The 13,207-nt window shown below is 62.2% G+C and overlaps 1 protein-coding gene across 4 annotated transcripts in view; it reads right to left on the bottom strand.

Annotated features, from left to right (window-relative positions):
- The window catches only part of Nfic (nuclear factor I C), a 44,325-nt gene extending 35,727 nt beyond the window's left edge, over positions 1-8,598 (bottom strand). For 3 of the 4 annotated variants that reach the window (XM_090341379.1, XM_090341352.1, XM_090341362.1), the window contains exon 1: positions 3,299-3,407. In XM_090341379.1, the coding sequence (XP_090197505.1) occupies positions 3,299-3,328 (30 nt within the window). In that variant the 5' untranslated portion in view covers positions 3,329-3,407. Of the gene's footprint in view, positions 1-3,298; positions 3,408-8,541 lie in introns of those variants that run through there. The other variant, XM_090341371.1, reaches the window with a different exon arrangement.
- Positions 8,599-13,207: the final 4,609 nt, after the last annotated feature.

Here is a 13,207-nt window from a genome sequence, read left to right as displayed (position 1 = left end):
CCAAGTCTACAGTGCCAATGTCAGGAGCTCTGAAGACATTGAGAAGAGGACCTCCGGCAACTGCTGGTGGTTCCGGGCCATCCCTGCACAGAGACTTGGACAAGGGCCTGCATCGTGCCAGTAGCTGTAAGGCTTGTGCAAAGGCCCTGGGGCAGCACCAAGATCCAAAGCACTGAGGAGCAGCAGGAGTAAACTGAGTGCAGAGTAGCTTCTTGGCAGAGCCCGCACCTTCTGGCTTCCTCCTTCCTGCCTCAGTGTCCCAGGAGGAGGAGGAGGAGGAGGAGGACCAAGCCAGAGTAAAGGTGGGGGGGAGTGCAGGCTTTGGCGGGGAGGGGTCACTGCTGTCCCTCAAGCCTAACCCTTGGCATATACTAAGCAAGGCAGGATAACATGAGCAAATACCAAAGAAATGTTTCATGTGGACAGATTTGGCACCTACTGCATACCAAGCTGGAGGCATGGTCCAGCCCTCCCCCCATTTTCTGTGGAGGTGAGGACATCCCCAGGACACCTGGCAAGACCTCAAGTCCCTTCCTGAAACCAGCAAAGTCCTGCCGGCCCAAGGGGGATTTATTATGTGCCTACTGCATGCCAAGCCCCTGCCCTGCAGAGCTGTGGGCTGGGTGGGGTACCCGAACTCTGAACCAACCATGAGTGGGCTTTCTGCAACTGTGCAGGATGTACTCCTTCAGGGGAACCCCCAGGTGAGGATGAGTGTGCAGGGGTGTGGGCAAGCTGAGGCACATGGACTGGAGTAGGGGGCAGTGGGGGGTAGCGGGGTGATCGGATCGGTGCTGTGGGGGGAAGCAGGGGCCACAATAATGGCTGCCACCTATTTGGGGGATAGGAGGGAGGGAGGTTCTGCTGGCAGGAAGGGGAGGGAAGGAGGGGGAGAGAGAGAGAGAGAGAGAGAGAGAGAGAGAGAGAGAGAGAGAGAGAGAGAGAGAGAGAGAGAGAGAGAGAGAGAATGCTGACTCTTTAGAATCTGGCTTGGTGATTTACAGGGTGCCTGGCCCTGACTGGCTGAGGCACCTCGGCCTCAGAGGGGGGATGGGGAGAGGGGAGAGGAAGAGGAGGAGGAGGAGGAGGAGGGAGAGACTGGAGTAATAGAGGCCAGAGGCCAGTTGGATCCATCAGATGGGACAAAATGGGGGACACAGGACCCCCCTGCCTGGTTTGGCCATCCACCCAGAGGGACAAGGCCCCCACAGCCCAGCCTCCCCACGCCGCGCTGTGCTGTGCCACCCTGGGTGTGGGCAAAGCCCTCTCTGATCCTCACCCCTCAGCTGGGCCTGAGCAGGTGGGATCCTCTCCCTTTCCCAAATCCCCCACTGACCTCTGCACACACACACACACACACACACACACACACACACACCCTGCCACGCAGGAAGAGCTGCAGATTCAAACTCAGCAGCAGCCTCCAGTATTCCCACAGGAGAAGAAATGAGGGGAGAATGAATGAAGGAGGGAAGGCGAGGGGAGGGAGGGAGGGAGAGGAGGGGGGCAGGCGTGGAGGCCGCCTTGCCAGGCCCGGGAATCCTGAATCAGCCGCCAGCTAGCTAGGGATTTGGCCCCGAACCCGGGAGTTACTAACGTGGCAGGCGGGGTGGTGGAAGTCACGGCCAGGCCGCTCGTCCTGAGAGTAAAAGTGACCCAGGGCTTTGAGTCACCGCCAAGGCGACCCAGACAGAGGACAGGCTCCCAGAATCCTCCAGGGCCCGGCCCGCTCCCCCTCCCTGCCTGGCCCCCCCTCGCCCCGGGTGGCACCCAGGCTGCCCCGCACCCCACCGGGCACCCTCTGGGCTCAGATCCGGGTCGAATCAGCTAAAAGGGAGAGGAGCTATTTTGGGTAGGACTCAGGTTGTAAAATTAGCTGGAGAAGAGAGACAGAGACCGGGAAGAGCTGGGGAGAGACAGGGTGGGGAGACAGCGTGGAGAGGTGGAGGGGACAGGAACGGGGACACTCGGATGGGACAGACAGAGGGTGCTGAGACACACACAGGAGAAAGGGGATCATGGGACCAAGGTTGGGGAAACTGAGGCAGGAGGCCCTATCCTCCCTCTCCTGTCCTTAACTGGTTTTGCACAAGCTTCAGAACATTCCTGAAGGGGTCCCCACCCCCCACCCCCCCACCCCCGCTGGGAGGGCAAGGGGCAAGTGAGAGACACAGAAAGGGGGGGCCTGGACTGGGGGACCCCACCTCCACCCCCAGCCCGGTCTCTTCTGGAAATCTTCCATCATTACATCTCCCCCACCCTGGCCCCAGCTCCCTGCCCCCTGGTCAGCTCTTGGGGAAACTGAGGCCAGGCCCACACAGCAAGTTCCTTGAGGGTAAAGCCAGAGCTGGGGCTCCCCACCCCGGGGAGGGGGGCCTCCCGCCTCCCTCAGCCTCCACTGCAGGAAGGGGCCCGGCATCTGGGGGCTGCCCCCCCTCAGGTAAGCAGACCCTCAGCAGGGGTCGCAGCAGAAGCCCGAGATGACCGCCCCCACCCCAGAACCTGCTCACAAGGGAAGCTGAGGTGCGGAGAGGCGCAGCGGCTGGGCCAAGGTCACCACGGGACCAGGGGTGGGACACTTCCCTGGGGGTGCCGGGGTCCCCAGACTCAGCCCCCCCCCCCGCGGGGCCCCCTCGCAGGCCCAGCGCGGGCTGGCGCGAGTCACATTACAGTTTGGCAGCACCTGCCATGGCGGGGAAACTGAGGCCGGCTGACGCCCAGCGACCCGGGGGAGGGGCCGGGGGAAGCGGCTCCTGCGGTCCTGGGTGAGTGTGGGGGGCCCTGGAGGGGACCCCGGAGCCCCCTCCCCGGCGCGCGGGGTCCTCCGAGGCCCCGGGGCGCGCGCGGCCAGGGCGGGGGCAGGTGCGGGGCCGCAGCGCCGCAGTGCCGGCCCCGCCACGCACCGGGGGCGCCGCCGTGGGGCCGGGGCCGGGGGTCCCCGGGGTCCCCGCCGCGCGCGGAGCCCGCGCCCCTCCCCCGCGCACACGTGGGCCGCGGACCGGGAGGCCCCGCAGGAGGCGGGGGTGCGTCCCGCGGAGCCCCTGAGCCCTGAGCCTGTCTGGGGTCCCCCCTCGCTGGCAGGGATGCAGGGCCCCCGCGTCCCGAGCCCGGAGGCCCCGCGGGGGCGCGCGGGGGCGGCGTGCGGGGCGGAGGCGGGCGGGTCGGGGTCCCCGCCCGGGCCGCGGAGGGGGCGGCGGGCGGCGCGCGCGCCTTTTCCTGTCCCGCCCGGCGGGGCTTCCCGACTCGGGGCCCGGGCGGCGGGGGGCGAGGTCGGGGGTCGGGGGCGCGGGGTCCGTACCTGGGTCAGGCAGAGCGGGGACGAATACATCCCGGGCGCGGGCGCGGGCGCGGCGGGAGGCGCAGGCCGGCCGGAGCGGGCGCGCCGAACTTACTGAGTCATTTTCCAGCCCCCCCCCCCCGCTCCCCTCCCTCCCGCCCTCCCTCCTCCTCCCCCCTCCCGCGCCCTCGCCAGCGCCCGCCTCCCCCGGCCTCCCCGGCTCCGGCCGCCTCTCCTCCTTTTCCTGCCCCTGCCCCGCTCCGTCCGTCCGTTCGTCCGTCCGTCCGTCCGTCTCCTCCCCTCTCCTTCCCCCCACTTCTCTCCCCTCCCACTGCGATCCTCCCACTTTTCAACATCCAACTTTCAAAGAAACGGAGGGGAATTAAAAAAGAAAAAAAAAAAAGGGCGCGCGAGGAAGGGAAGGAGGGAGGGCGGGAGGGAGGGCGCGCGGCCCCCCGCGTCTCACTCCGGGCGCCCCATCCCGGGCCCTGTCCCCCGCATCCCCCCGACATCCCCAGCCCGCACCGGGCGCCTTCCCCACCACCCCCGGTCAGGGCCGCAGCGCCCCCCCAGGCCAGGGGAGGGGAGTGGGGGGCCGGGCTGTCCCCCCCCAGCTGGCCGGGAAGCTGCAGGACCGCGCCAAGGCCGGGAGGGAGCGCGGTGACGTGGGCAGAGGCCGCGCGCCTTTCCCCTTAAAGATGCAGCGCAGCCGGGGTGCATGGCGGCTTGGGGGGGAATGGGGGGGTGGGAGGCACCGCGGTCCCCCCTCCTCACGCCCCACACCAGAGTCAGCAGGAGCTGCAGGCCCCCAACTCCACAGATCCTGCATCTGTGTGTGGGGGGGGTCTCTAGGTACAGTGGATGCCAAACGGGGGATGGCATGGACAGCAGGTCCCCCAGCACCCCAGATAAACCTCCATGGGTCTCTGGCACATAGATCCCTGCCCTCCCTCTTCTGCCCCTTCCCCCAGCGGGTACTTCTGGAAGCCCAGCAGTGTGCCCAGTTCACAGCTGTGAACACCGAGACACCCCACCACGCTGGCCCAGGCCCAGTGAGTGTGGCTTGGGGACCAGACTGGGGGTCAGCAGTCACCCCCCCCCTCAGTGCCCTCTCCCTGGGCTGGGCCCTCACAGGGCCCTGGCACCACTCATGGCCACAAGATGTTCTTAGAAAGTTAGTACGTGATTCCCAGTCCTCTCCTGTCCCCAAAGTGAGACAGCTCCCCTGTGAGGGGGGGAGGTTGCCACAGCCCTGACATTCTCCCACCACGGGGGGGGGGGGGGGGGGGGGACACTGGCTCAGAGCCAGCAGGGTGTCCCTGCCAGCTGAGTGACACTTACGGGTCAGTAAAGAGCACCTCACGTACACGTACAGTCTTCCAAAGCTGCTGCTGCTAAAGCTGTGTTTGTGTGTGTGTGTGTGTGTGTGTGTGTGTGTGTGTGTGTGTCCTGGGCTTGAACTCAGGGCCTCAAAACCTTACCCCCCCCCTTGCTGGTGTTCTGTACAAGGCTGGCACTCTGCCACTTGAGCCACAGCTCCACTGCCAGCTTTGTGCTGGCAATAAAGAGGCTCTGGAATTTGTCCACCTGGGCTGGTTTCGAACTGTGATCCTCAGATCTCAGCCTCCTGAATGAGTACCATTGTTTGTTGTTTTTTAAACACACTGTGTAGCTGGCGGGGAGAGGGGGAAGCTAAGAAACCCAGGGAGGGGGAGGGTGGGGAGGGGAGGCAGACTGGGGTGACCCTCAGTCCCCTGCCCCAGCCCCCGCTCTCATCTGGTAATTGAGGTCCTGTTCTCTGAAGGGAAACTGAGAAGCACAGATTGCAACTCTGGAAGCTTTGTGTCCCTGCAAAGGCTGGAGGGGGGAGGGGTGGCAGGAGGGTTTAGGGTGACAAATTGTGTTCATGGCACAGGGAGCAGATCCTTCTGTGGATGGGCACAAAGAACAGGTGTATGGCTGGTGTCTGCGGTGTGTTTCCTGAAGCTAGCGGAATTACTCAGTGCCTCAGTTTCCCTGGTGTGAAACGGGATGGGGACTCACAGCTCCTATCCCTCTGGGCTTGTGGATCTGCCTGGACACGGCAGATGTGGATCTGTTCAAGGATACAAGGCGGGTTTGGGGGGGGGGGTAACCTCACAGCACAACCTGGCTATTATTATTATTTACAGAAGTATTCTCCTCGACACTGTCCTAGAATTCTCTGGAGTTGTCCCAGATTCAGGTGCACACAGGGAGAACTGTCACAAGCAATGCCAAGGCCAACAACTGGGCAGCAGTCCTGTGTCCATCTGCAGCAGAGAGTTCTCGCTGGGGCCAGCTGGAATACTATGCAGCCTGGAAAAGCACAGAGCTCTCCACCAACAGGTGTCCACAGGCCTGCAGGACGAAGGAGGTCTGGGGACCGACAGTTGTGGCCCTTGGAGCTGTGCGCACTGGAGGTGGCCCGGAGAAACATCCTGTATCTCCTGACTAACAACACGCTAGACCACTCAAGCTTCTCGATTACAGCACAAGCGTGTGCCTGACCTACTGCAGTGAGCTCAAAGTCCATGCGCACACAGCCTCTGTGGTGGGTAGGGGTCTCGGGCAATAGCACATAACAGCCTTGCTCTAGAAGCCTCTCTTGGTGGGGGGGGCTGTCACTTGTGGGGCTGGGGTCCCCTGGTGGGACCAGGACCCTGAGCTGACATGCTAGCCAGCAAGCTCAGAGACAACGGTCACCATCACACACACACACACACACACACACACACACACACACACACTGAATAGGACACACCTTAGCCCAGGTGAGTGCTGGGTCCCGTACCTCCCTCCCAGGGCTCTCCCACTTTCCACAGGGGAAACTGAGGCTCGAGATTAGGGTGGGGTATAGGCTTGTCCACACACAGATATACACCACAGACACATGCACATGATGTAGCTACACAACACACACAGACACACAAATACAGGGGCATGCACATAACAGACACACCACACAGACACACAGAAATAACAGATACACTAATAATACACACACAACACAGACACACAGAAATAACACAGATGCACTAATAATACACACACACAACACAAATGACACACACACAAATCATATAGAGACACATTACACAGACATAAACATGCAGGCGATACGCAGACGCATATCAGAGACACACGACACAGACACGGAGACACACACACACAACCACATAGCTGGTAGTACTCAGTCACACATTTGTGGGTATGTCTCACACAATCACAACCACAATCACAGCCCCTGTTCCTTCCCATGACAGTCCCCACCACCTGCCCCCCAAAGCTGGTCAGGGGTAACAATGGGGACTGGATGGAAGCTGAGGCTCGGGTGCAGTTGTGTGTCATACACACACACAACTTTGGGTGCCTGTGTCCTTGTCTGTGTGTGTACAGGCATGTGTGCTGGGTGTAGCCTCTCTGCACCGGATTGCATTGAACACAGAATCTAGGGGGAGGAGAGTGGGACAGAACTGGGAGTGTGGGACCCCCAAATGTGTGTCATTTGTGGAACCCCCTTTTCTCTCTTTTCCAGACTCTCCAGTGGGATGGATAGATGGGAAGAAAGGCAGGGGGGAGGGGAACAGCAGAAGCTGGTGGCTGTCGTCTTAGCTATTCAGGACATTGAAATCTGAGGATCACGGTTCGAAACCAGCCTGGGCAGGAAAGTCTGTGAGACTTTTTAACCTCCAACTAATCAGCAAAAAGTCCGAAGTGGCACTGTGGCTCAAGTGGTAGAAGGCAGTTCAAGGACGGTACCCAAGTCCTGAGTTCATGCCCCAGAACTGCCAAAAAAACAAAACAAAAACAAAACAAAAAGCTGACAGTGTGGCCTGGCCTCGAGTGTCTATTTAGAGAAGTGTACATAACCGCAGAGGTGGCGGGGAGAGCCCCTTTCCCCCAGCCAGTGAAACTCAGGGCCCGCCCCTTCTGGCCTGGCCTGCCCCATTCGGGGCAGTGCTGGGCCCCTACACTTGGGTGTCCCCAAGACAGAGGCCGAGGGGTTCCCTGACCGTCCTTGCACCTCAGGACCTCCGGCCCGGCTCCTGGGGCGGTGCCCGCGCTCCAGCGTGGGGGTGAGCGAGCCGGGAAGAGGAGGGGGCCTGGCGGGACAGCGCTTGGCAAAGGCAAAGGAAAACCCTGTATCTACCATCCCCGTCACGGCCAAAGGACCAGGCGACGGGACAAGGGCCCGGGGACAGGGAGCCGTCCTCAGGGACACCCAAGTGTCCCCTGGGGCGCCGCCACACGACGCAGCTTCGCGCCCCGCCGCAACCCCCCAACAGCCGCCGCGCGCTCTCCCGGGAACCGCCGCGCCCCGCCGCGCGCGCCGTCCAGGCGGCCGCACAAAGCTGACACCCGCGCACGTGGGTGCGCGGACACCCGGAGACCCGAGCCCCCCACCAACAGGCACGGGACCACCGGCCCCGCCGCGACACGGACGCGGGATGAGCCCCTGGATGCGCGGGGTGACGGGTCTGGGGGAGTCCGGGAGATTTCCACCCCCCCACCGCGCACCCCTCGAGACCGGACGCGGAACCCCCTAAGTAGAGCCGCTGGTGCTCGGGGCCCGGGCCGTGACCTGGGGTCCCCCGGGAGCCGCAGCGGGAGCTGGGCGGCGGGAGTCCGGGGGGCGGGGGGCGGCGCCTCGGGCTCCGCACGGCGCCCCAGCTCCAAGTTCAAGGCACCCCGCGGCGGCCGCCGCGCTCTCCGCCCCTCTCCGCAGCGGCCATTTTCCGCTAGCTGGCGCGCCGAGCTCGCCGGGGCCAGGCCCGGGGCCGGGGCGCCCCGCCGGGTCTCCCCGCGATCCCCCGCGATCGCCGACCCCCTCCTCCGCCCAGGCGCCCGGCGGGCTGAGGGCTCGGGGTGGCGCTCCGGGGGCCGCGCCCTCCGCCGGGGATCCGGTCCCGGGGAGGGGGCGGGGAGCGGCGGGGAGAAGTGGGGGGGCTTCTCCCGGGAGCCCCGCCCTCCCCGCCAACTCCGCCGCACCCGCCGCCAGCCCCCCACTCGGGGTCCCCCACTGCGCCCCGTGCGCCAGCTCCGCCCCCAGATCCGCGGGTGTCGGTGCGGGGAGGGGGGTCCCCGCTACGGCGACAGGCAAGGAAGGGGGTCCCCGCCTCGATCGCCTCGTCCAGGCGGCCCGCGCCCCCTGCACCCCCCTACACCTCGTAACTTTCGCCTGGAGCCCACGCACCACCCCGAAAAGTCCCCGGGCGAAAGCGAAAGTGGGGGCGGCGACGTACCATGGCGCAGCGGAGAGGAGGCGAGGCCGGCGCCGGCGCCGGAGCGAGCGCGCTCGGTCCCGGCGGGCGGGGGGGCCGAAGGCGGCGGGAGGAGGCGGGGAGGGCGCGGGGAGGGGGAGGGGAGGGGGAGCGCCGCGCCCGCCCCCCCGGCCCGCAGGACCCTCCCCTCGGCCCGCCCTGCCCCCGGCCCCGCGCGCCGCCCGTGCTCAGCCTGCCGGGCGCCCTGGCTCGGGCTGCGGCTCGGTCCGCGGCCGCTCGGCGCGCGGGGAGCCGGGGAGGGCGGAGGAGGAGGCGGCGGCGGCGGCGGGTCGGGGCCCCGGCCGGGCTCCCCGCAGACCCCGGCGCGCGCGCACTCGTCCGCACGCGCGCAGGCGGCCGGGCCTCCCGGACGCACGGGGGGCTGCGGGTGTCGCCCGGCCCCCAGGGACGCCACGGACCCGCGCGCAACCTCCCGTAGGGGCCGCGGCCGCCCTGCGCGGTCTGCGGGCGGGGCTCCCCCCTCCCCGGGCTCGCGCGGGGGACCCCCGGGTCCCCGGGACTGACTCCGCCTCTCCCCGCGCCGCCCGCGAGTGCAGGTGTGCGGGAGACAGGGTTGCACACACGACCACGGCGGGCACAGACGGGACACGCGGGACGCAGAGACCTGGACACGGCGGGGGGGGGGGCACAGACCTGGGGTGGGAGTCGGGGAGCACGCGGCGGCCGGGTAGCTGTGGGTGGGGGGCGCGCGCCCCTCCCGGGCCGGGACTGGAGGCGCAACCTCCGCAGCGGGGGAGGGGCCGGGCGGTCGGCGCCCCCGCCTTGCGGTGCGGGGCGGGCTGGGATGCTGCCGCAGCCCCCCTCCCGCAGCACCCCCGCTCCGCAGCCCTCCCACCTCCGGCCTCGCCGCAGCGCAGGCGCCGCCCCCTCCCCTTGGCTCTGCGTCTGGCGCAGCTAGGGGATGGGGGGGGGGGCGGCTGGCTTAGGCCTGGAGAGAGTAGGGGTTCGGGTGTCATCTTTCTGGCGTGTTTCCCTTGCTGGGGCTCCGAGACCCCTTTGGGGAAGTGATTCCTGACTCTCCTCGGGAGGCTGCCAGGGTGAGGAAGAGGACAGGCGCACCCCAGAAGAGGAGCTAGGCCCTGAGCAGCCCCCCTGCCTGAGTGGGGGGTGGGGGGCGCACCCCTCCGGTCCTACACAGCCCATCGTGCCCACTGTCCGTGCGCTCTTCTCCAGTGTTCGGAAAAGGAGTAAATGAAGCTCAGAGAAGGAAATTCACCTCCCCGGGGGTGGACCAGCACAAGACCCCAGTGCAGGTGCTGTGGCGCACGGAGGCGGGCGCAGGCCAGGGCCCGCTGCCTGCGGGGGAGACACCCCACCTCTGCCCCGCTAGTCTGTAATCCCCTCTGCTAATCCCCAGGGCGAACCCCCAGTCCCCTCTGGCTCTGCTGTCAGGTAGGAGGATTAGGCAGGGATTAGGCCCCAGAGAGCCGTAACGGAGATGGGGGAGGGCGGGGGAGAGGCGGCCAACCCCGGGGCCCAGAGCCTGTCCAGCAGGGGGGTCCGAGCTCTACCACAGCCTGCTCTTTTGAGCCACGAGGGAACGGGCACAGAGCAGGGTAGACACCTGCCCAAGGTCACCCAGTTGGCAGGAGATGGTGGCCGGTCAGGAAGGCCAAACTAGCATCTTCAGGGCCTCCTGAGAAGCTGAGGACGTCCCAAGCCAAGTCCGGGCTTCACAGTTCCACCGGGTGGGGCGGGGCCAAGAGACGGGGCGGGGCCTATAGGGGCGGGGCTGCAGGGCAGGGGCGGGGCTCTGCATGAGAGTCCTTGCCTATAGCATTAAGATGGAGGCCCTCAGACCAAAACCCAGTAAAAACACCAAACCAAAACCAACCATCTGCTGTCCAATGAGTTATTTCTTCCCTTTGTATACCAAGCAGCATGACACCGGGTTGCACTTCCAACACTTTCCCAGAGAGTCTCTGCCATTAAATATTCAAATTCATCCCTTCCAAACTCTGCCTCTCCCATAAATCATGGGGCACAACTTAGTGTTTGGTTTGTTTGTTTGTTTTTTTTGAGGGAGTTGGAAAAAAAATTTCCCTCCCTCCCCGCTATCTCTTTCTCTTTATGCCTGGGCAGGGGTTTGGGGGCTATCAAGGAGCCTTTTTGCTCAAAGCCTCCAGCACCTGCTAAATTTCTCTTTCTCTCTATCTTTTCCTCTTCCTGTAGTACTGGAAATGCTAAACAAGCTTCCCATAGAACCACTACACACCTAAAAATCTTATTTTAGAAAAAAATCATGTATATATGATAAAGTACATATTTATAAATGTATTATATATTACTCATGGTTAAATAAATATTTACAAGTGTTATGATCATACATAGTAAGATGCAATCCCTTACATACATGATGTTATAAGTACATTTCATTTAACATATGTTGATATTATAATATATGTTTTTAGGGTCGGGAGTTTGGCCTAGTGGTAGAGTGCTTGCCTAGCATTCACAGAGACCCAGGTTCGATTCCTCAGTACCACATACATAGAAAAGAAAGCCAGAAATGGTATTGTGCCTCAAGTGGTAGATCTCTAGTCTTGAGAAAACCCAAGGACAGTGATTAGGCCCTGAGTTGAAGCCCCAGGACTGGCAAAAAAATAATAATGTATGTTTTCAATAATATTATAATAATGTGTTAGGTTGTGTGTGCCAGTCCTGAGGCTTGAACTCAGGGCCTTGTCTCTCCTGGCATTTTTGCTTCTGAGTAGCTAAGATTACACAACCAAATGGCACTGGCTATAACATATATGTGTAATATATATGTGAATCATATGCTCCCCCAGTGTAAACATATACAAACACCTTCCACACTGACTGCTTTGATATGAAGTGAAAAATAAAGAAAATTCAAATTGCTGCAACATAAAGACAAGCATTGACCTGAGAGAAAAGCAAGAATCTTGCAGGACACTGACTGCTCCCGCCTATAACCCTAGCTTCTCAGGAAGCTGAGACCTGAGGATCGTGGTTCAAAGTCAGCTTGGGAAGAAAGGTCCATGAGACTCTTTTCTTTTTTTATCTTTATTTCTTTTTTTTTTTTTCTTTCTTTCTTTTGTCTGTTCTGGGGCTTGAACCCAGGGCCTGGGCACTGTCCTTGGTCACTTTGCTCAAGGCTAGAGCTCTGCCACTTGAGCCACAAGGCCACTCCCAGCCTTTTTTGTGTATATGGTACTGAGGAATCATACCCAGGGCTTTGTGCATGGTAGGAGAGGAGCACTCTACCACTAGGGCACCCTCCCAGCCCCATGAGACTCTTATCTCCAAATAACCAGTGAAAAGTCAGAGATGGAGTTTTGACTTAAGTAGCAGAGTGCTATCCTTGAGCAAGAAGGCTCAGGGACAATGTGCAGGCCCTGACTTCAAGCCCTATGACTAGCATGAAAGAAGAGGAGGAGGAGGAGGAGGAGGAGAAGGAGAAGGAGGAGAAGGATAGAAAATGACAAGGAAAAATCAAGCCATACAGCCTGGACCGCAGTCCAGTTTCTCCTCCTGTGTACTTCACCTAGTTTTGCAGGTGTGGAAACTGAGGCCTGCAGTTACTTAGTAGTCAGTTGCATACCCAGCTCACCCTGCATTTGGGGTACCGAACAGCCCACAGGAGAGTCAGGAGTGGAGGTGGCTGGTGCCCATTCTGTGTATTCATTCAGCACAGGACACTGGATCACCCGCCCCCATGATGGCGTCTCCCTGCCTGGCTCTGCTGAATGTGTCTATTCTCAGGCCTGGCTGTCACAAGCACAGCCAGCATCCGTGGTAGGTGAGCGGTGCTTCGCAGGGGGTGCGCATGCACTTGGAGGTCTGTGCACTGACTGCACGCTTTCCGTTTCTTGTGGGTAAACATCTGGGGGTCAAATGCTGGTTCATGAGGTGTTAGGTGGATGTTTAACTTTTCAAGAAGCAGCCAGACTGTTTTCCAGAGTGGTGAGACCATCGCCATGGTCACCAGCAAGCACCAAGTTGTGGGGGTGGGCGAGGCCGAGACAGAACCAACCTCTCACAGGTAACATCATTTCAAAACCTGGGAGGATGGCAAGCCGAGAGCCAATCAGATCACAGCGGTGGAGGGCGTGGTCATTCGAGGAGGGGCGTGGCCAGGAGGAGCAAGCCAGCCAAGGGGTCAGGGTGTGGTCAGGGGAGAGCAAGGCCAGACGATAGAGGGCGTGGCCAGACAATAGAGGGCGTGGCCAGACGTTAAAAGGCCAGGTAAGTTAGGTGTGGGCGTGGCCAGGTGGGAGGGCATGGGTAGAGCAGAGCCGAGTAGTGGGCGTGGCCGGTCCCTGAGGGGCGTGGCCTTTTCAGGCTAGGGGGCGTGGTCATGAAGGACATAGCGCAATACTTCACTCGGTTTGTGCCCGGTGAGTTCAAAGAGCCTGTCGTCCATTAACCTATGGGTCAGCAAACCGTTTTTTTCTGGGAAGAGCGGGGCGTAAACATTTTCGCCGAGGCACGCGATGCCCGTCGGGCTTGCACAGCTCTGCCCGGCCGCACCTGCGAGCGCTCGGGGCAGAGAGCCAGTGGCCCTGCGGGGCCGCTCCGCGAGGGGAGCGCAGGCGCACGCGATGTCCACGAGGCACAGCAAACCCCCTGCATACTTGTAACTAAAACCCAATTCTCACTTCTG

The sequence above is a fragment of the Megascapheus bottae genome, chromosome 1, assembly GCF_031878675.1.
Source record: "Megascapheus bottae isolate mThoBot1 chromosome 1, mThoBot2.hap1, whole genome shotgun sequence".
Lineage (NCBI taxonomy): Eukaryota > Metazoa > Chordata > Mammalia > Rodentia > Geomyidae > Megascapheus > Megascapheus bottae.
This window is presented reverse-complemented; position numbering and strand designations above follow the sequence as displayed.